The sequence below is a fragment of the Lepisosteus platostomus genome, chromosome 14, assembly GCF_059453375.1.
Source record: "Lepisosteus platostomus isolate fLepPlt1 chromosome 14, fLepPlt1.hap1, whole genome shotgun sequence".
Taxonomy (NCBI): Eukaryota; Metazoa; Chordata; class Actinopteri; order Semionotiformes; family Lepisosteidae; genus Lepisosteus; species Lepisosteus platostomus.
The window spans coordinates 7676296-7699733 of record NC_142624.1 but is presented as its reverse complement, the minus strand read 5'-3'; the positions used below and the strand labels follow the sequence as shown (position 1 = coordinate 7699733).

At 39.3% G+C, this 23438-nt stretch overlaps 1 protein-coding gene across 6 annotated transcripts in view; it reads left to right on the top strand.

The window, feature by feature from the left end:
- The window catches only part of bin1a (bridging integrator 1a), a 62985-nt gene extending 41183 nt beyond the window's left edge, over nt 1-21802 (top strand). For 2 of the 6 annotated variants that reach the window (XM_088606828.1, XM_088606829.1), the window contains 12 exons: nt 452-537; nt 1784-1859; nt 4389-4453; nt 5891-6023; nt 9374-9502; nt 10416-10526; nt 12315-12338; nt 15397-15624; nt 16977-17030; nt 18400-18510; nt 19881-19982; nt 20542-21802. In XM_088606828.1, coding sequence (XP_088462954.1) covers nt 452-537; nt 1784-1859; nt 4389-4453; nt 5891-6023; nt 9374-9502; nt 10416-10526; nt 12315-12338; nt 15397-15624; nt 16977-17030; nt 18400-18510; nt 19881-19982; nt 20542-20643 — 1221 coding nt within the window. In that variant the 3' untranslated portion in view covers nt 20644-21802. The remainder of the gene's footprint in view (nt 1-451; nt 538-1783; nt 1860-4388; nt 4454-5890; nt 6024-9373; nt 9503-10415; nt 10527-12314; nt 12339-15396; nt 15625-16976; nt 17031-18399; nt 18511-19880; nt 19983-20541) is intronic. The other 4 variants (XM_088606830.1, XM_088606831.1, XM_088606832.1 and 1 more) reach the window with 4 other exon arrangements.
- The last annotated feature ends 1636 nt before the right edge of the window (nt 21803-23438 follow it).

Here is a 23438-nt window from a genome sequence, read left to right as displayed (position 1 = left end):
TTCCATCATTTATTAATAGCTGTACTTTAATTTTCAAAATATACTTAATTGGATTCATGAAATTGTACAGTGTATGAATATTCACAAACACTTTATACAATAAATCCCTTATTTTTCTATTTGTAAGCAAGACATGATTGAAAACAAACACTCATCCCAGCTGCCGTTAGAAAAGCCCAAAGTGTGTCTCCATTGTGGATTTCTATGGTTTATTAAATATTTAGTTTGAGTAGTAGTTTAAATATGGGCCCAAAGGAATATTGATCTTTTGTATTACTTCAGAACTTTAGAAAGTCACTGGTCATTTGTGGAAAGAGTGTGATTGTACTGTAGGTTTTAAACTGTTCAGCTAGTATTTGGCAAGTACCAATATAATTTCTGTAGATATAAAAAAAGTACTATAACAATACTGATGTGCCTACAGTTGAATTTGTGTTTATACACTGCTTAGGCAGAAGAAGATCTGGGAAAAGCCCAGAAAGTGTTTGAAGAGATCAACATGGACTTGCAGGAAGAGCTGCCTTCTCTGTGGAATAGGTGAGTCAGAAATGTTGGCAAGTGCTTTTACAGGGTCAGGATGAACACAAGGGGTGTTGCTCAAGTCAGGAATTTATTTAAGAAGTTAGTTACACAGCTGTGTCTAGTACCATGAATACCTCAGGCAGAACAGAGTGAATAGAATCTCCTGGGTTTTTTCCATACTCCCTAGGTCTCTCTAACAAGCCTGTGGAGAGATAATTCTTAGAAATATGCCGTATAGATACTCTAATCTCGCAGTAACATGACAGTAAAAGGGTGAGAAAAGATATATACAGTACAAACAGGAAGTGGCAAGAACTATCTACTGTGAAAAACAGTCGGCTAAGATGTTCAATATCGGAACATGTATTTCTGTATGGAATATTGAAAATCAATATTATGTGAGACCCCCCCCCCCCCAGAATCTATGAAAATACTGAACTGAATTCAGGCAGCATACATTTTCTGAACAGCATAACTGTTTTGGGTACTGCCTTTTGTATCTCCACAATACGATACTTGTGCTTCTGTCGAGTGCTGATCTACTGTTTGATTACCTAGCAGAAATATCCTGTTTCACTCCACATGACTTGGATTTGTCATTTGGCATTTACTGTATGGTGCTGTTTAGTCCACAGTGTAAATATCAGTGAAAAATAATAACTTTGTTTTTCCACTTACATGATTTTACATGATGCGTTTTGCTTTTTTTGTAACCCCTGCAAGTCCTAATAAAAGGCATCGACAAAATACAAATAGTAATACAGCAAATTATTGTGGAACCTAAACTTAAATTCAAGTATAGCATGCAATGTATTATGTAAAGTTCTGTTATTTGTTATGATCATTATATATATATGGGAAAATATATATTGTTAAAAAGATATTTGCAATAAATATTTGGAAGTACTCAAAAGTATTTGTCTTGAAACCTGCTTTTTGAGCAATGGAGCTCTCTAGAGACACTAACAGTACTCTTTAGTTTACTTCTGCTCTGACCTACATTACATTCAGTAACTAATGTAATGTATAATGCTATGTACATTTTTTTTCTACAGAGGGTAGCAACAGGATCTGTAAATGATTTTGCCTGATGTTTAAATTTGTGATTGTCAGTGATCACCCCAGGAATGAGGACAAGACCTTGTGCTCCACTTTTCTAATATTCTTAGACTAAAAGATTGTACTGTACATCTGTGATAGTATACTTAACAGGGACCAGGACAGTTCTCCGTTTGTAATCTTTTCCTCTTGTGTCCTGTAGTCGGGTTGGCTTCTACGTGAACACATTCCAGAGTGTGGCTGGCCTGGAAGAGAAGTTCCACCGAGAAATGGGCAAAGTAAGCACGTTTTACACAGTCTGTGTTACAGCTCAGGGACAGAGCCTCCACAGTGTGGAACATCTGCACACATAAAAACCCCTCGATTTAAATAGGAGTTATGTACAGAACCGTGATGTGATTAGCCTTCCCTTCCCGCATTTCGTCAGTCACTTGCACGCGTTTCTCCTTCTTGTTCCTTTCGGGTAGTGGGAGTGAAATCGCCCTCGACTCAGTCGTCCCCATTTAATGGAAATGTGGATTGGGTGGAGCAGTGGCTCTGTGGCTCAGGATCTGCGCCTGTGGCTGGAAGGTTGCCGGTTCAAATCCCGCAGCCAGCAGAGGAATCCTACTCCGTTGGGCCCCTGAGCAAAGCCCTTAACCCCAACTGCTCCAGGGGCGCTGTACAATAGCTAACCCTGCGCTCTGACCCCAAGCTTCTCTCCCTGTCTGTGTGTCACCTGGAGAGCAAGCTGGGGTATGTGAAAAGAAGAATTCCTAATGCAAGAAATTGTACAGGGCTAATAAAGTGATGTTGTTGTTGTTGAAATGCTGCTTCTTTACCTTACTGGCGCGCTGACATGGCAATGACGGAGGCTGCTACTCTTGGAGAACCTTCCCCTGCTCTCGATGAGCTTTTACCAGCAGCCTTCCTGCTCCTTGATGTCTATCTTCTTTCTAGGTGTCTCCCTATTCCTGGACAACATGCCCCGAAACTCTGAACCTCCCTCTAATGAGCGGAATTCCCCCCCGCAAAGCTACATTTCTCACTGTCACGAGTGACTGCAAGGGTCTAGCCCAACCCTGAGTGGTCCACGGTCCATCAGGGTTAGAAGGCAGTGGCTTAACGAGAAAAATGTCAATATCCCGGACAGATCCAGTCAAAGTCCTGACTTCAATCTAATAGAAAATCTGTGTGGAATCATGTGATCCCACATCGGTGATCCCAAACTGACTTTACACAACTTGAGCAAATCTGGGCAAAGACAAATGAGTGAAACTTGTATATTCCTGGTGTGCAAATATGGTAGAGTCTAAAAAAGACCCAAATACTGACTTTGGGGGTCAATCCCCCCTTCATTAGGGGGTGAAGGCTTGTGCCATCAACATACTTTAGTTTTGCATTCTTCTGCGCTGTTTTTTCTGACATTGAACTAATTTCATAACAGTATTCAGTTTGACAATTCAGGTGTTCATTAAAATGTTCATCCAGGGAATGCGTATACATCATTTGTAATTGTAATTAAACAGAAAGCGATGTCTTTGGAAGGGATGCATATTTTACCTGATTGACCTGTTTAAGTTCACATTTAAAGTTCTGATGGCAACAGTTTTAATATTCAAACTTTTGAAATAGCATTGTATTTAGGTAGAAAGGTTTGATTACTGTGACTTTCTGCTTTTATATTCATGTTAGATGTGCAGAAGAGACCATAATAAAACACAGTCACTTTTATCTAAAATGCCTCCGTTACATAAGTTTTAAAAACCTCTTGGGTATACAATGTGAGCAGATAATCCACCTATAAAAGCTTACAGCACACCTGAGTTGTATTGTCTGAGATTGGCATAGCATATTCAGAGATGATAATGATACGTGAAATTTGGATTTATTGTAAAAATCATATCCATTTGTCTCCAGCTCTCCCATACCAGAAGAAGTGAGGTGATATGTTTATAGGTAGAAATAAAACCCATTCATTTCTAAAAAAGAATCAACAGTACCAAGATTCTTGCCAAAATAAAGAATGTAATCAACAGGTATCAGACTGATCAATTAATCCAGTGATACTGTCATAGGTTTGCATGAAGCACCTTTTTTTTTATTCATCAAAACTAGGGAATCAAAACTCCCTAATGGGGCTTGTTTGCCTCTTTCAGACTTTTCTTTCTGTGTGAGCTGTCTGCACTTCGCTGGTTTCTCCAGCTCAGTTCCCACACAGAGCCCTGGTAGTGTGGCTTCACTCCAGGCTCTTCCAAGCTCACACAGCTACCTAACGAGAGCCCCGGTTTATTTATAGAGTGACCCGCAGCTGCTGTCTTTTGTGGGAGTAACAAGCAACAGCTGTGGCCTGTTAAATCCAGAAATATCTTATGTCCTTGTGTTATATGTTCAGTCTGTTATCTCCTTTTCTAAAGACCTGCATGCAGATCTCATAACATTTAAGGTCTGAAATACATCAGAATATGGACCAACCCGCAGGTTCACAAACATTTCATGGTACTGCATATACATTGAATATAATGAAAATTTTTGTTAAAGGATGTACTGCAACAACTAAACATTTATGACCACATACCTCTTTAGTTAAAATGATGCATAATTTAATAATAATTTAATTTAATAATTTAACATTGCATTATTTTATGTGTCTATGGTGAACATGTTTTTGAAAGCATTTTTTGAAGTGAGTTTGTAGAGCTTCATACATAAGAAGACGCAGTAAGCTACCAGATACACTTGTGTAATGTGGAAATAATGGTGTCAGTCTTTCAAGTCTTAATGTCTATGTATTTTGCAGTGTTTCAGTGATGTATTTCCATTTTCAGCTCAACCAAAACCTGAATGAAGTGATGACCAAACTGGATGAGCAGAACGTGTCGAAATCTCTTAGGTAGGCTACCTGGATGTGTGGTAGTGGGAATAATAACTGCTGTCTCATTTTGAGCCAAAGCACAACAAACAAACAGGTTAAAAAGGGGTTCTTAAGTAAAACCGACTAGATTCCAATTATTCTGGATGCTAGAAACAGATTATGAACAAAATCGAAATGCCTCTTTCTCTTTCTCTGAAGGAGCAAATAAAGTCATCTTGCTAAAAGTTGTAGCACTAAAAAAGTTATTAACATGCAGAAATTCACTTCTTACCAATCGTGTACCCTCCAAATGAATTCATGGCAAAATTAATTTATCCGGCTCTACATTTGATATGTTGATACAAATCAAAATCTACAGAATTTTAATATAGTGTGCATACTGAACATGATACATCTTCAAAGAAGAGAGGTTTACATTTATTGGGCATGAGGGACCCTACAGCATCCAATGGGACCTACAGTATATCAGCCGAAATGGTTTCTTGTGAACCACAGAGGCCCTGATGTAATGAGGAAGCCTGTGCACAGAGTGCGGTAGGTGTTTTGCTTTCTAGCACACTGGGGAGAAAGGAGCTTAAAACAGGTCAGGGATCTGTACAGCAATCGGATCCGAATTATAACATACTGTATAACATATCCTATATAACATATCATATATAATCTGTTATACTGTATGTCAATACCAGAAGCATCAGGGATGCTCAAATGTGTGGCAACTGTATTAGTAGATAATTACGGCATTAGATGAACCTAGGGCAGGATGACTGGGCCCACTTTTAAATTTAATGGATATTGCATTTTTTCCATAAAGATAGAAAAGGATAGAAGGGGAGATGGGTATGAAGAGTAACCTGGAAGCTCAAAAACAGATGCAAGAGGATAGCATACAGTAGTATTTAATGAGAGCACTGTCATAATATACTGTATATATGTACATTATAGAGCAATTCATAAACTATGGGTTAAACTGAATAATAGACAGATTTTTGGAAAGTGCATTGCTGCCTCACAGCCCTGGGACCCTGGGTTCAATGCCAGACCTGGGCTGCTGTCTGCGTGGAGTTTGTATCTTCTCCCCTTGTTCATATGGGTTTCCTCCCACCAGTCCAAAGACATACTGGTAGGTTAATTGGTTTCTGACCCTGGTGAGTGTGAGTGTGAGTGTGAGTGTGAGTGTGAGTGTGAGTGTGAGTGTGAGTGTGAGTGTGAGCTTGCCAGGATGGGGTTTGACTCCCCCACAACCCTGAATTGGAAGAAAATGCTTAGAAAATGAATAGATGAATGAATGTACAAACTGAACACTTTTTATCGGGGAAAGAAAGTTCTAGATCTTCTGTTTTTAATTGTTTTATCAGTCGCCTAATCTGAAAGAGTTTAGACCCAGTTACTCAACGCCTAAAGACACGAGAGGGTGGAATTCCTTCTAATTTTACACCCCTCCCTTTCCTTTCACAGTCATAAGGATCCTTCCCAAGTTAAAGATGAGTCTCCACCCACCAGCCCCGAAAGCAAGAAAGAAACTAACCACACTGCTGTAGCTTCTCCAGGGGCAATGTCTGCACCAGCCATTCCCAAATCACCATCTAAGGTAATATCTACATGGAGTGATCGTTGCTCTGGAGAAGCAGTCAAAAGATTTTAGGTTTGTCTCTTTTACAGATTATTGTAGTTCGTTTGTTGCTTCTCAAAACTACTGGACATTTTTTCATCACTGATGAAAGCAACTGGAATATATCATAAACTGCTAGGCACAGCCTCATATAGAGAGAGGCTAGGTGCCATCTGCGTCTTAAAGACAGACTTCTCAAAGTCTGCGCTGAAAGTCATTGAAGTGGTTTTACTGTATACCCTTCACCTGATCTGTCCATTTATATAACTCTATCCCTGATTTGTTTAGAAAGCTCCTTGGTCTTCATGGTTGAATCTTTGCTCGACATTCACTACCTGACTGCAGGACTTTACAGAGACGGATGTATTTATTCTGAAATCACGCGAACCATTATTATAACACAGACAGAGGCCACTCAATTAGTTGTGGGCTCATTGAGGTAATTTTGTATACCTGAATATACAACGTCTATTTTTCTTCCATATTTTTCTTTGTATTCAATTCATTTAGTGTTTTCCGGGAATTGTGTGGCGAAAGTTGTCTGCATTATAAATATTACAAGTGTTGTGATTACAAGCTGCTTTAAAGCAACTAAAAATTTGTGCAGTGGTCTGAATTCTTTTGCAAGACATGTAGTCTACATATACATATTTCTTAGACCTCTTAAATTGTAAATTGCACTTAAACATACATACTTTTATGCATATTAAATTATATACTTTTCATTGCATGGTTAACTAGTCAGTTAACCGCCTATAGCAGGCACTGCCACCATATACATTGTTTTATCAAATAAGCCCTTTGCTTATTGAGTAATGTAGATCCTGTATGAGCTTTATAATGAGTGCTGTAAACCTAAAGAGCTTGTTGTTTTGTATACTGTAGTTGCACTGTTTCTACCAGCTCAGTTTCGAATGCAATGACAGAAGGAGTGCCTAATCCCATCTGAGGTTGAGATCAGAGCATGTTATGAATCTTCTGATCCTATTTTGTGTATTTTACTCTCCGCTTTGTGACACGGTGTGTTCTTGAGTTGGTAGATTTGTGAATCTCTACAGTTTCATTCCTACTAGCAATAATTGTTGTCCATATTCCCACAGTGCCTACTGACGGTCTTGGTAACTTTGACTGCCAAAGCAGTGAGAAATATTCCTGAGCTGTTTCACTGCCACTTGCACGGTGAATCTTCATGTAACTACTGACATGCCCTATCCAGACACTTTCATTAGGTGCAAGCAATATGCAATGGTATTGATCGCTTTACAAGATTCCCATTTTTCTATATCCATTTTGATGTTCTTGCGACACCCGCAGCTAATACTCATTTCTGAGTGAATCCCCTCAGAATTCAAACTACTTTATCATTCCTGATCCCTGAATTAAAGAGAGAAGGTGGGACACCACACAGTAAAGAGGCTCTAAGTAACGCAAGTTGTAGGGGAAAAATCCAGTGAGAGCAGCATTTTCTTCAAAAGCCGAATATTTGAGAGACACAATCATTAAAAGGTGTCCTTGGGAAGTATACATCTGTAAAACCAAAGCTGTATCTCTGTGCAGTGTAACGTACGTTTTATGTTCCAGATGACACTTGTGAAGTCATGTTTTGCGAATATTTTTAAAAGAACATACAGTAGCAAGGTTAAAACGAAGTCTGTAGTTCATTGAGTTGCTGTTGACGTTATACAATAGGTGCTCCTTTTCTGGTTGGTGTTGTTTTGTCATAATGTCAGACAGATAGTCTTGAAAAGAGGTTGTACTGTATATGGTAGATTATTTCATTCTGCTTGCTGTAGTGCCAGGGTTCTGGTTCCATGCAGTGAAGTTCCTAATGAATTTAATTCTGATAGTGATTTTAAAGGAAAGCTAACAGGGGTCTTTTATATCAATTTGCCTTTCTTTAATTTATGTAGTGCTCTCGCATATCATATCATATTATGAATATCTTGCGTGATTCCCTGTTATTTCTTCATAGAGTGTGATTTGCCATGTTAACAACTTAAATTTGGCAAAACTGCATGTGTCACATGCTCTTTTTGGTGCAAACTGACTAACATTTTGGTGGTGAAAACTGACTAACATTTTGTAGATTTTCTATAATGTAGAGTCATGATGAATGAGACTTGAGCTGTACGCATCAGATAAAATGAAGACAAACATTGCTAGTGTTTTAATCATTACATTTTACTCTTAAGCACAAGCATACAGTTGAACAACCTCTCTTCAGGTTAAGTTGCATTCTAAGTGCAAAATGTAATGAGCACAAAATAATACAGTATGTTTCATTTCTGCAAATTCTACCGGTATAAGATGGCATTCTTTCCTGCCAGAAATTGACTTTGATCCACTTATCAACCGTGTCCCCTGGGATTCCCTGTTGTTATCATGCTTTGTGTTCCTCTCTTAAAAGTAGAGTACAGTCAGAATGCACAGGGTCCAGAAAGGCTATAGCAACCCTTAATATAGGCCGCACCTATATTAAGCCTATAAAGTAAATGTCTTTCCCTTAATTGTAATAAAGTTAAAATAAAAGATTGCTTCAGAATTTAAAAACTATGTTGTGCACTATTTGAAATCCATCTCAGTTAATGAATCCATCAATTAATCCATGTTAAATGCATTGTAATTTTTATGCCTTGTCTGGATCTGTTCCTAATTATTTTTGACAATTAATAAAGAACCACATGCCTTTCGTCTTCTCTAGTAAGTGACCAAAACCAAACGGTGCGACAAATGCTCCCATTTCAGCTTTTATTTAGTTTTTGCTGTGTTATCTTGAAAAACATCCTCGTTATTAATGCCAACTGGTCCAAACGTTGGTAAGTCTCATTTAAGTGAGTTACACAGCAGTTTTCTCCCTTTGGAGGTCTTCTCCTTTAATGGTAATAAAATTATAAAATTTGACAGAAGTACAATTTTAAACTATATAGTGCATCAACGAACATTTTTACGCTATAGATCTAAGCAATGTCGTTGTTTGTGCTTAATGTGTCCTCTTTTTAAATTTAAATTATATGGTAAAATAGATTTTGAAAAACTATGGCAGGGAAGTATAATTCTTAGATATACAGTATGAACAGGCTGAAAGGAGTAAATATTCTGATACAGAATTTTAAATGGCCTGGACATTTGAAAAGCATGTGTTCTGTAGATCACTAACATAGAGCCTGGTTTGTCAAGTGGACTTATGTGACAAGGTTTAGATTTCTGAGAAGATATGATGTGCCTGTGCTTTTGGAAATGTCTGTTTTAACTAACGCCTGTGCTGTTCCTGTGTTGTTTTTTTCCCCTAACTGCTGCCACTTCTGTGCTCTTCTGTGTGGAACCTGCAGCTGAAGCCAGGCCCACCCGTCCCCCCTCCTCCTAAAGTTACTCCTTCCAAAGATCTCAAACAAGAAAACATCATCAGTCTCTTTGATGACAATTTTGTTCCGGAGATAAGCGTTACCACTCCGTCGCAGGTCAGGCAACAAATCTCCCCCAGCATTTCCCTGTTCTTTCTCCACTCTCATACAGCTGTCACGGGTGTTTTGGTCCATTTAATGTTGCAATGAAGGTCGTGTCACCGAAACATTTACAGCTCATATTCCATATCTCACGGTGTATGACTGGCCCTCGTGTTAGACAGGATTTGGTTTTATAACTACTGTAATAAAGGGCCTCAGCTTTATAACCAAAACCAAATCAAAACCTCTTCAGATTTTGACACGAGAAAAATGTTCATTTTCATCAACGTTAAAATCTGCCTTACGGGATTCTATCAACCCCACCCATTCTATTTCGGGTGTCATCTGCAGTTGGCTTACACAGAGTTTTAACCCTCATATTTCTTACCCTTGACCCCTTCTGACCCTTGAACCCTTTCTTTGCCCTGAACCCCTTCACGTTCCTGCGGTCGGAACCAACTGCTCTTCTCAACCGAGACCAAGCTTGATTTACAGCATACAGTACCTGTCTGATGCTGGAATCATGCTGGCTTCCAGGAATCAAATTAATAGGGTGTCTGGGGGCAGGGCAGTGGATAAAATCTCATTCACTCATTTTAAATGATCTTCCAGAAGTGCCTCAGTGCAAGGTACAAAGATCGTGCTTTTAAGACCTGAAATCGCGCAAAAGCAGTTCATTTTATAAGACTGGTGCAGATATTTTTGTTACTTTTATGTTTTGTGCACCTCAGAATTTTTAGCGCGTAAAAAAAAAAGTTTAATATTTAAACTGGGGCTGCCTCCTGCACCTGGGAAGTCAGCTTTTCGTGTTGCACAATTCTGCTTGTTGAAAACTGGCGGGTCTTCCCAGGACTGAACCCGTTGCCCAGCCCTGCGCCTTTTCTGCTGCACTTGCTAAAAGCCCTGCTTGTCTCCCTCCTGCTGCCAGTTTGAGGCGCCAGGGCCGCTGCAGGACGGACCCAGTCTCCTCGATTTGGATTTCGATCCGCTTAAACCGGGGGCGAGCCCAGAGGGCACGGCGGCCTCCCCTGCCTCGCAGGTGGGTCTCTCCAGCTGGCACGCCCAGTGCTCGGGTGCGGGGCGCGGGTGGCATTATCGGATCGGAACCACATCGCGTACAGAAACATCAGAGCGCACGCGTTTCCGTGTTATATGCGTTTACTTAACAGCGTGTGTTGAACACTGAACGCAGTAACACAGGTACATGAAAACAAAAACAAAAAACCATGGCTTCTTTGCTGATGAACAAAACGTCCTGCATGCTACTTCATTCTTCCTTGGCCTTTTGACATTTCGAGACCTTGGTTAATATCTAACTCCCCTTCCATTTCAAAACAGTTTAGCGTTGTTAACTTTGCACCACTTGGCTCTATTGCTAATCATGCCGTTTCGGGGGAAAAAAACAGTCCTTTTTAGAAACCAGGGCTTGGAAGGCCAAAGGGTGATTTTCAAAGAAACTGACACACCGCACTTTTCACAATGCCGGTTAAAAAGTGGGGGGTAATTCCGTGAACTGTGGCTGCTGCATTATATGGGATCTAAATCAATTCAATTTCAAAATGGGCACGGTAAAAGTACATTTCAGAAGAAGTGAAATATCCCCCCAAAACGTAAGACAAGAAGCGAAAACATAAAAATGTTTTCAGCTGACCTAACTTCTGTTATTTACTCGTTGTAATAACCAGATTCCTCAATCTGACAATTATGTGCTGAAGTGAAAAAATGTTATATAATGTGACTTCATGGTGAATACAACTGAACACTATTTGTGTAACAAAAAGGGATTTATTTTTCTAAACATTGTTTAAAGGTTATTTTGGGCCAGAGGACTGATTATTGTAGTATTTACACAATGAGTATTCACAGAATGTGAATGTTTCATGAAGAGAATCATGTGGTTATTTTTGTGAGTGCTTACTTGGTTTTCATCATTATTCCACTCTTGAACCGATGAGCAGAAATGTATCGATGATTTTTCCAAAACCTAAACTTCACACATACGGTACAATACTTTTTAGAGGTTTCACTAAATAAGGCAAGATAATCAGAAGATGAATGTCTTTGAGTTTAAAGAAATAAAAAATGAAGTTACGGCTACAGTATTTGATCATTGTACAAAAAGCAGATGGGCAAGTAAAGTAGGTTGCATGAGAAGATTCCTTAGTACTGTAGGTGTCATTCAGTGAAAGTCTGGTTTAATATTCTATGGTAAATTAAAGCGAACATAAGATTTTAATTTGTATGTTATATTCACTATGGGGAAGGAATAACTTCCTCATCATGAAATAGAAGTATAGCTTCTAAACTTATGACTCTAAAGAAAATGCGTTTCTAATTTAAAAACAATTCAGTGTTTCAATCCACTCCCACCTCTTTTCACTCTGTAAGGGAGCTCATGGCAGCTCGAATGCAGGGAAAAATGATTCAGAGTTCCAACAACCATGTATGGTGTTAAGGATATCTTATTTTTTATCCTGTAAATATCCAAGTTAATTTAATGATTTTGAAGGTCTTGAGGAACTAATTATTGACATTTTCAGACTAATGACATATGATTTAAGAATGTCTTTGTGGCAATGGGTATGATGCCAGTGTTCCAGAATGTTTCTAGTTAATGAAGCATGTACAGAGTTGCACACAAGAAAGTGTTAGTATGAGTGTAGCAAAATGAGACTATTTTCCTATGGATAGAACAAGTATTTGTACACTTTGATTTCTGTGGGTTAGGTATGGTAAAATGGCGGCGCACAGATGAATCTGATTTTTTTTGTCGTCAGTATGTTTCTGGAATTGACTTGTCCCTCTCTTGTTCTTGTTAACTTGCAAGGCCTTACCTTGGGATTTGTGGGAGGTAAGAAAAGAAATTCTGGTTTTATTCTTCCTCTTGATATCCTGGCATGTGCATCACCGTTCTTTTTTCTCCTTATGTCCATTCGATACATGACCACCCCTGCAGAGCCTCATAGAGTGTCGCCATGCTTTCACAGGTGGCTGTACAGTCTTATCGGTCTTGCTAGTGGCTGCCCTTCCCATTTCTTCTTTGTTTCTCCATTTTGTGTAATTTCAAAACCTCCTTTTCCATTGACTCTTGTTTTATTCCACTTGCAGTTCACCCTCTTGGCAGACTGGCAGCCGAATGTCTCTATGTGGTAGCTATACTAAGCATAATGGACTCTGGGATGCATGCAAAACCTTGTCATGCAGTCGTGTTCTGTCCATACTGACATTAAGAAATGTGAAGTTTTATGGGCTGGATTGGGGGCTATAACAGCTCTGTCCACCATTATGTCTCGATTCAAGACAGTGTAGTGCTTTTGTCCTGCACAGTAAACTGAGATACTCATGTTATTCTTAGACCCCCAAAGAGAGCCTTCATCTCACATTGTTAGGTTTCCACCATTATTTAAAGGGAACATGTTGAAAAACAGCTGCTGCAAATGGTAATTTGCTTGTTAGAGAATCTTAGAACATGAACCGAAACGTTGTGTTTTTCTCTCTTCTCTTCTCAGCATGGAATAAACCTATGACTTGTTTCCCCTACATGGTTTTTATAGCTTGTACTGAATTTATGTGCGTGATCAGTGTGATCTGTATATGGTTAACTTATTTTCGTCCTGTATCACATGCAGTAGATTAAAATAAAGTGTATTTTATGCACACATTCATGAATATTGAGCCCCGTTTAATTGGTTAAGGTGGGCACAGGCTGTGCTCTGCCATCATGGGTTTAAGCCTGGGTGGTCACTAGCTGACTGTAACCAGACTGCCAAAAAGGTTAGGGTGGGATTGTTCAGCCAGGGCTCTCCTGACTCAATAGTGACCCCTGTGGCCTTCTGGGTGCTTGCTGGCATGCTCTGCTGTCAGTGAGGGTCATGCCTCTCCTCCAATCCATGCTAAACCACAGGTATGGAGCTGTCTAGTTCATGATGTGTTAAAAGGGATCTACAATGCTATTTTTATATTTCGGGGTAAGAAAGCATCATCATTGATGAGCGCATTTCAAACCACATTGAAGGTAAAATGTACACAGTAACTTGTAACTCCAATTTCCATCACAAAATAGACAAAATGTTCAGGTATGCGTAGGGCCATATTCTGCGATTCAGAACGAGGCAACAAAACATCCTGTGAGGTGAAGAGACCCAATTACATTGTAAATAAGCAGGCTGGTAAATACATCTCTTTTAATCCAAGAGAAATATTGTTATCAACTTTCAGAAAATTTTTGCCAACAAACACTACTTTTAAAAATCTGCCTGTAGATCACGTTGGAATATTTCTGCAGTGGAATTTCTGCCGCACAACCTATACTTATTCGCTCGTGACAGTGACTAGTGAGCAGGAAGGGCTGCCTCACGTCACAATTCTCACAAACTCTCAATAAAATGGCAACCAAACAGTACTTTCACAAAGTGCCTGATTTTGTGCTGGTACAATTTTGCGATACTGACAATTCATTTATTTTGTTACTGGGATTCAGTAATCAGTCTGAGAAATTGAGCCTGTAGTTCTCCTTTGAAGACATATGGTTTGAAAGAGAACAGGTCAGAAGGACTCTGCCTATCAGTCCGCATTTTCTCTTGTGTGTAGGTGCAGAGATTGCAGCTGAAAACTATGACATGAAAAACATCCATTGGCTAATACAAACAGGTTGGGTATAGCAAAAATAATTGTAATACGTATTTAAAAAACCACAAATGATGAAGATTATATATATATATGCTGATAAATTGAATCTTTGTGATTCTGTATTTTAATTTTCTTAAACTTTTTTTTAGTTTTGTTAAACCATACAGAGGATTTGAAGAAACAAGATGAACATTTTAAAAAAATATTTCTACTTCTATTATATCATAATAAAAAATCCTTAGACCACAGTGTTTACAAAAAGGAAGAAATAAGTAGCTAACTGATGCGTACTAATTAACTGGTTGCTGTCTTGATGAGAAGATGAAATAGATACTTCTCCAGGCTTCTCTAGAGAAACGCACAGAGCTCAGAGATGTCAGCAGATGTCTGAGATTTTGTTAATGCTCTAAATGTCCAATTGATTGTTGAACAATATGATTGTTACATACAGTATGGTAACATGATTTTATCAGTGCAGTAACCGGGGACTGGTGTTGATATAAAGCAGTAATGGTGATAACTGTGAAGTATAGGTACTGTACCTCAGTGAAACAATACTCTTGCCAATACAGCCCTTAAAAAATGTTCTGTTAACATCTTGGCTTTTTCATTCTTCAACATTCTTGTTGGTCTCCAATGTCTCAGGAGCTGAGGCACACACTACTTTAAGAGACTTTACAATGATGTGTGCGTTTAAATATATTTTGCATGTCGCACAATGGTTAGGAATGCTGCCTAGTAGCGCTGTAGCCCTGAATTCAATTCCTGGGGTTCTGTCTGTGTGGAGTTTGTATGCTCTCCCCATTTTCACATTATATTCTGGGAAAAGTGTCTCTGGTGTGAGTGTGTGTGTCTAGTGTTCACCAGAAGTATAGCTTGCCAAGGCTCCTACTACATTTATTTTAGCATTGAGGTGGAGTTATTGTACAATCGATTCTGTTCATGTTCAACAGTGCAATACTCAGTTACCTATCACGTTTGCTAGGAGTAAACTAAGACTGCGTTTAGACAAATGTCATGATCTTAATACGCTAAAAAGTGCCTTCACCATCTGGAACTGCTGGCTTCTGGAGCAGTGTGCGCCGTACATGTGGTAAAAGGAAAAAGGCCAAGAGTTTAATTGTCAGATCGGTTAAAAACACTTGCATTTCACCTCCGATGTTTCACCCCCCTTCCCAACATTTTTCTTTTTCTTCATCGTTCCACCATGTCTGTGTTTGTGTGGCCCTCTCCCACCACACGCCCCCTCCCTGCTGCCTTTCGCCTCCCGCCCCCCCGAGCCCGAGCAGAGCCCCTCGCCCCCTCCCCCAGATCAGGGGACATCTGATGTCGAGGCGGAGTGCTGGGATGATGGGGGCAGTGCAGCCGAGCCGCACGGGGAGGAGAGTGGCACTGAGCTGCCCTGGGGCGACAGCGGTACTGCTCATATGCAATGGGATGAGTGCATTACTGCAGACCGCGGCTTTGTGGCAGAGGGTGATTCTGCAGTTGAGAGTGAACCTCAGAACGTAAGTTCAAAGTAGTTAGGAGACTTAGATGATCGTCATCCAGTGTAGCCTTAGAATTTCAGTTCCCCCAGCTGGCTAAGTGTCTGCATTTGCTCAACACAGGGCTTCATTATACTACAGCAGGTAGCTCCTTTTACATTTATCAGTGGTTAATCCAATGAAACAAGGGATAGTTAGGTTGACATTCACAGTGTATAACAGGTATCCATCCAGATACTTTCTTGTAGCTGTAAGTTTGTGTTCCTTTTCTATCACAGGGCAAAGGATTGCAAAGCAGTTGTCATTATGTGGTATGTTGTTGGGGATCATTTCTTTGTCCCAGCGCAAGAAATCTAAAGAGCCAAAATGAATCTTCCGTTGATAAAAAAGCATGTGGATAACACTATTTGGCGGTGCTTGTTTGGTTCACTGGTAGAATGTATGGAATAGGGAAGCAGATTAATATGTTGAAATATTAGGCTTTGGGGTGCTCAATATTTGGTCACCTTCCATAGAGAAGCAAAGTACAGTAGGGCTTTTGTAGTCAATAGAAGGCCTCGGAAGATAGAATTAAGTCAATTTTGGGAGATATAATTAAGAATTTTTTTTTACAAAAAGATAGGGCAGTTAGGTCTTATTCGCCAAGTTAGCAATTTATGAAAATGGAAAAGATGCTCAGACATCTTAAAACATCTTCACTGTTTCTAATGCATACCTGTACATCTTCACTGTTTCTCTGGAAGGTTCTGTGTTAAGGCTTCTTTTTGCTAATACTTTGTTTAGCCGATATACCACATTTTCAAGTACTGCACATTTTGCCATTAAGACATTTCTTCATCCCTTTCTTCTTTCATACCTCCCCTCTTCAAGACATTCTTCGGGATTTCGAATCTTTTATAGTAGAGGTTTGAAAAATGTGTTTTCAGTGCAATTTTCTAAACACAAAGTGCTGGATTCACACAAGGCGTGAAGGTGCAATGGCGTGGTCTGGGTGACAGCTTTGATTGTCGTCTACACATGGCTATCATATTAAAATAAGAGCTCCCCAAGTTCCCAGTTTCCCCACTGAACTGTTGAGCCTGTGACAAGTTATGTCGTTCCCTTCATGATCCATGGAGACCAGGGCACCATTTTGTTTTCTCCACTCATTTTGCAGCCTGATACGTACAGTTGTGTTTTAAGGCAAGGCTGCTTGTTTTTAATTTGGTAGGATTTTATTATCTCCTGCTTTGATCAGCAGTGGATTTGTCTCTACAACAGTGTGGGCCTATTCACCCGTTAAGACAATTGCCCATGAACGAGAAGCGTTTGACAGCTGTCATTTTGGTAATCGCATTCTTGCTTAAATCTATCGCAGTTTCTTTGTCCCCTAGGCCAACAAGAACGACAGCACTGTGGACACAACAGGGACAGAATCTACTGATGCTGTAAGTCTAAATTTAAGCCTGACCACAGAAAATTGGGAAGGAGGGAGATATGGGGTTTGTGAATGAAAAAAATAAGCTTATAATACTTTTAGTATTACCAGGTTCTCACATGGTTTTGTCTTAAAATGCAGATGATTTTCAGATTGCCATGTGACTGTCGAAAACTGCTCGAGTTGAAAATGTGTATGAACGTGAGACAGATGCTCTTTCAGTCTTTTAGCTAATGTCATGCACGGCTAGACACTGATAGTTTCGTTCAGTAGGACAACTGTAAGTCCAGATGAGTTTTAATGAAAGTGCCAAAGTTATTTACTGTAGTGTTTCAATTACATTACCCTACAAATAAAAAATCTGTGATGGAGGATAAGATAAAAAAAGCTAATATTACATTAAAATGATCTCTTCTGTGCATTTTTGTCATATCGTTTTATCCTGAATGTTTCTGTCTGAATGCTCTTCAGTTATGTGGCTAGTCCACCCACCAACCATCAAGCACAAAGCTCAAACAAAACACAAAAAAGTCTCTCCACACAGAGCTGAGTCTTATTCACCTCAAAAATATAGGAATTATTTCTACCACTATCTGAAATACACTGAGACGCAAAAATAAACAGGTTAAAGCCTTAACTAGCAGCTACTTTATATCAACCGGCAACTCACAACTGGCAGCCCACCGAAGCTCAGCAGGTGTGAGCCTGGCCAGTACCTGGATGGGAGACCTTCTGGGGAAAAAAAGGTTGCCGCTAAAAATGGTGTTAGTGGGACCAGTAGGGGGCACTCACTCTGCGGTCTGAGTGGGTCCTAAAGCCCCACTATAGTGACGGGGACACTGTATTGTAAAAAGGCCCTGTCCTTCAGATGAGATGTAAAACCGAAGTCCTGACTCTCTGTGTTCATTAAAAATCCCAGGGTGTTTTTTAAAAGAGTAGGGGTGTTACCCCGGCACCCCAACCAAATTTCCCCCTGGCCTCCTCATAATCCCCATCTATCAATTAGCTTCATTACTCTGTTCTCCTCCCCACTGATCACTGATAGCTGATGTGTGGTGAGCATTACCTGTAAAGTGCTTCGAGTGGAGTGTCCAGAAAGGCGTTATATAAACGTAAGGATTATTTATTACCTTAGACATTGATCTGCAGCATGGCAGTTGCATGGCCCGATGGGAAATGTAGTTCTTCTCATCCCTGCCAAACCATAATGAGGCAATTCAGCCATGAATAAATCACGGTATAAATCACGTACGGCTCTCAATGTGAACATTTATAAGCTTTTGCCAAAAGTGAGTCATTTGCTTTGTCATTTTGATATTGCTCCCGTGATTGTGTTCGATCAAAGTGTGTTTGAGCTGTATTTGTGTTATTTTACTCAGAATGCACTCCCTGCTGTGGTAGCAGAGACATTACCTGGGACAACCAATGGTACCATGCATGAAAGCGTTTCTTCAGAGGGCGTCGATAATCCCCCAGGTTTTCTGTACAAAGTAAGTGAGTGTAATACACTGTAGTTAAGAGTACCTGTTATTCTATGAACATCACAGAGTTGTCCACAAGAGAAGGCAATTTAGGCCATCTTGTTTGTTTGTTGCGTTTGTAGCTCAGTGAATCTAAAAGTTCATCCAACTGCTCCTTGAAGAATGCTATGAAATAGTAAACCTGAGATAACCCATGAATTCTTTATGCAAAGAAGTGTTTTCTTTTCAACATTTCAACATTTTCAAAAAATTAATTCAGATTGAGTTTCTGCTTCACCGCTGAGTCTGAAGTAGTCTGGGCTAGGTATCCATACAAATCTCCAAACAGATTAAGATCGTATGCACTTGGATCTAATCTCCTTTGTTGTAAACTAAGAAATCTACTCTCTTTAACTATATGGCAATCCTGTTAAAAAAATGTTTTAAGTTTAGGTATTCTGATCACATATTATAGTTCCAAAATAAGGTTTAACCATCTGACCGCAACCAACCATAAATGAATCAGTAACATGATTTGTCTAGATGAGTTTAAACTAACATCTTCTTTCACCAGCCTTTATTAACAATTGCTATATATCGCAGTGGTGATTGAAATAGGTCCTCTCCTACAGTATGTGCAAAGAATGGCTTGATCCTTTGCACCACATAAAGGCCGATAGTTTTGAATTGCAGCGAATTAATACAGTACATTACCTGTGTACTAATCCTGATAACATCGTTTCTTAGAAATGAACTGCAATAAAGATTGAAATAAAAGTTGGTTCCATTGTATATACAAAAGGCTTAAATTGTCACTAATTTTGGGCACGTTTGGATTTGACTCAGGATTCTGACTGCACTTACAATATATTACAGATATATTGTATAATCATGCAAAGACAAAATAGGATCATACATAGAAGTAGGAATAAAAAGAGTTCCGAAAAATGTCGTTTATATCGTTTTTCATCTCATTAGTCTTACTAAAATAAAAGCACAGAAAAATAGAGGTTAAATTTGGGCTGCAAATTATCTACACTGCTGTAGAGAATCTGAAACAGCCTGGATGTCCATCTAACTTTGAAGAACTGAGGTCCAACAGCCCTATGTTGCTGGACAAACTTAAATAAAACATATAAGGATAAAAATCTCAAGCTGCTGTTCTAGAATAAGGTAAAGTTATGCAATACATAAGATATAAATGGCAACATTTGAAAGCATTTCCTTGACGTATTCCAAGAAAGTACACCAATTAGATTCGCTATATACTTGTAAATATACTGTATATGTATACTATGTTATACTGCAGAAGATGACTTACTGTATATAGTCATCAAATGGTCCTTACCCTGTCATAGACTAGGTCTCCCCCACGCTGATTTAAAGCAATTCCCCCACAGGTTCAAGCTATTCATGATTATGCAGCCACTGACGGAGATGAACTGACTCTGAAGGCCAGAGATGTGGTTTTGGTGATTCCCTTTGATAATCAGGAAGAGCAGGTGAGATGAGAACATTATCATTCTTTTTTTGAACTGTCTGGGGAAAAAAACCTCCCCCTCCGCCTCTTTGTCTCTTTCACAATTGAATGTGTCTTTATTTGGTTGTCATGGTAAACAATAGTCGAATACAGTATCGGGCAGAACACGTTCCGCACATGTTGTGGTGGTGTTATATTGCGGCCTTTAGTAAACATACAGTATGTGGCCACATTCTCGTCATTTTAGAATTTTCATGATGTTATTTTAGTTCTAACACAACAACGTTATTTTTTTAACTTTGAGCAGCATAGGACTACTATGAATATATGTGTAATCTGAATATTTTTATCTTTTGTTTTTCACTTCCATAACTTATAAAGGTGAGATTAAGATAAACGTACTATGTAAACATTGTAAAAGGCTGTAACTATGTGAATTCTTTCTCAATATATAAAGCGTTATGTATGTGATTAGAACCTCTTGTGTAGCAGGTTTGAATGGATTATGCAGCAAAATTCGCCCTCACCAGCAAAATTCCCTTTCAGTCTGAAAACTAAGGGGCTGTGCTTGGTGTTTCTAGGATGAGGGCTGGCTGATGGGAGTGAAGGAGGAGGACTGGCTTCAGCACCGAGAACTTGGCAACAAAGGAGTGTTTCCTGAAAACTTCACCCAGAGGCTGTGAGCAGTCTTCCTGCACGGACCCGGTCTCTACCGCAGTAGATGGATTTCTTCTCTTTGTCGTTTTTTGGGCTCACAGAAAATGAAAGGAACAGCTCAGTATTTGCCGGTAGAGTCTTTCACCTGTTGATCTGCTTTGAGGAGTTCATTGTCATTTTACTAAAGTTTCTTTGGAGGGTATTTTTGTGTGTGTGTGTATGCGTTCCTGCGTTCTGGTGACACATTGCATGTACCACAGCAATAGAATATGATTGTTTTCAGAGGGAGTGACAGTCTCCTACTACATATGAGAGTATTATTTGAATATTTTAGAATATGAGCACTGTGAAAAGTTCCAATATGTGTATTTTGTTCTTTAAATTCTGGAATCATCATAACTACGTGTATCCAATAGGTGAGATGGCCACCACTTCCTGAAAGCTTTCAACTGATGGGATATTGAGCCCAATTCATTACTTCAATATTAATTAATAGTAATAATTGGTTCTGTGGGGATGTCCGAGATTCGGCTTTACTGGGCTAGGCTATGCAGGAAGTATTTTTGCCAAAAAAAAATATACTCAGGTAAGAAGTTCCACTTTATACCAACAAAACACACTTTCTTACTCCAGGGATGACCAAGATAGGTCCTGGAGAGTAACAGTTTTTAGGGTTTAAGTCAGTGGTTCCCAATCCTAGTCCAGTCCTGGTCCTGGAGACCCAGACACCTGTTGGTCTGTGTTCCAGCTGAGCCCTTGATTACATCTCATTGACATAATAATGAGGTTAATCTGATCAAAGCTCTCAGGTCTTAAGATTGTACTGTTGTATTTTTGTGAAGTGAAATAAAAACTTAAGCTTTTAACTTGAACCAAAATCCAAATATTCAGTGGAAGCCACCGCAAGTTCAAAGTTCAGTTATCAAAACGCACATCAATACAGCGTACAGGAGTAATTGCCGGCAAGGAGATGTTTTTTTCGCCGCAAGTTCACCGGAGGAAATTGGATATAAAAAATTACAAGCTAAAAGTTACGATTTAAAACTACACAATAAGTAACACGATAAGGATTGGATCAAATCAAATAAGGTAGAATAAAATCAAACTCAATCTAGATAGAATGTGTCCAAGGTGTACAGTATACAATGTATTATGACCAAAAAGTGCAATCTACAATATGCCAAATACAGTGAATTCTTAGATCAAGTCAAACGTTTGATCAAGTAATCACGTTCGTGTGTCTAATGAACGTGGGATAGAATGAAAACAAGCCGGTGTTTGGGAACCACTGATCATCCTCGAATACTCTGTTTCTAAACATGTGAAACAACCTGGTTTTAACTATTTGAAACCAAATTATTGTGAATTCTTCATTCATTATATCGGCTTAGAAGTCGCTGGAAATAAAAATCATATACAGTAGCTGTCAAGGATCACAACTTGGGTGTGCTTAGGTTTTACAAATTGATTAATTAAGGATTATTTTTACAGTATAAGACTGTACCGGTTTGTCAACCTCCATTTTATGCAGTGCAATGAGAATTTGCTCACAGTATCCAAACGGCATTTGAGGGAATTTCTAATCTGTTTTCCATTCTACTCTTCAAGTAAGTTAATGGAAACAGGTGCCTCCATACACTAAGATATATTTACACCGTTTATCTGCCTTCTCCATTCCTTGTTGGTCCATCTCCTATTTTAAATATCTTACGTGATTTTCTCCCCCCCCCCTTTAACAAAACACTGAGGCATTCCAGTTAAAATGGCTTCTGCACAGACTACAGGTCCTTAACAAACATTTCAGTGGGAGTTTTGGAACAGTAAACTCAAGCAACCAAACAGGTTTGATTCGTTCCTTTGCCTGTGTTTTCATTCGTCAGCTTCACTTCTTTCTGTTTTTGTTCTTGTTGCAATTAAGTATTGAGGAGTTTGTAAGTAATTCATTCCTTATTGTGTCAAATACTCTCGGGGGGAAATGAGAAAACCACATGCAGCACGTGGAAGAGACCAGTCGACGATTATGGAATTAACATAAAACGATGCACATGACAGGCAGCACAGTGATGCAGTGGGTAGCATTGCTGCCTCACAGCGCTGGGGCCCTTGGGCTCAATTCCAGACCCGGGGTGCTGTCTGTGTGGAGTTTGTATGTTCTCCCCATGTGTTAACATGGTTTTTTTTTTTAAGGTGCACTGGTTTCCTCCCACAGTCCAAAGATATTCTGGTAGGTAAACTGGCTTCTGGGAAAAACTGGCCATAGCAACTGTGTGTGGGCCTGCAATGGACTGGAGTCCTGTCCAAGGTATATCCCACCTTGTGCTCTTTGCTTGCTGGGATACACTTGGCCCCCCATGACCCTGCATTGGATAAAGCTGTTAGAAAATGGATGGGTGGAATTATTACATTCAAACTGGGTATAAAATTTAGAGCTGTTTGCTTAGACTGATTCCTGTTGATCTACAGAAATATTAGTTGAATGACAATGAACTCGTGTCACTAAAAACATCCCTGGAAGCATTTCTGTGTTTTTTGTTTTTTTTATTGTTTGGTGATTCCTCTGGAAACATATCCTTTCATATTGTAAATGAGGCATTAAAAGAAAAAAAAAACCCAAATTATTTTAATACTGTGCAAAAGAAGAAAGACATGTTGCATGATATTATCTTGTGGTTAGTTGATAGCAGACTTTGAAAAATGCATAACCGTGAGATGGAAAATGGTACCGGTCCCATCCATATAAAAATATTCTCTGTGTTTCTAATAGAGGAAACCAAGTAGAAGAAGAAAATAATGGTTTCAGTCTTCTTGGCCATGATATAGT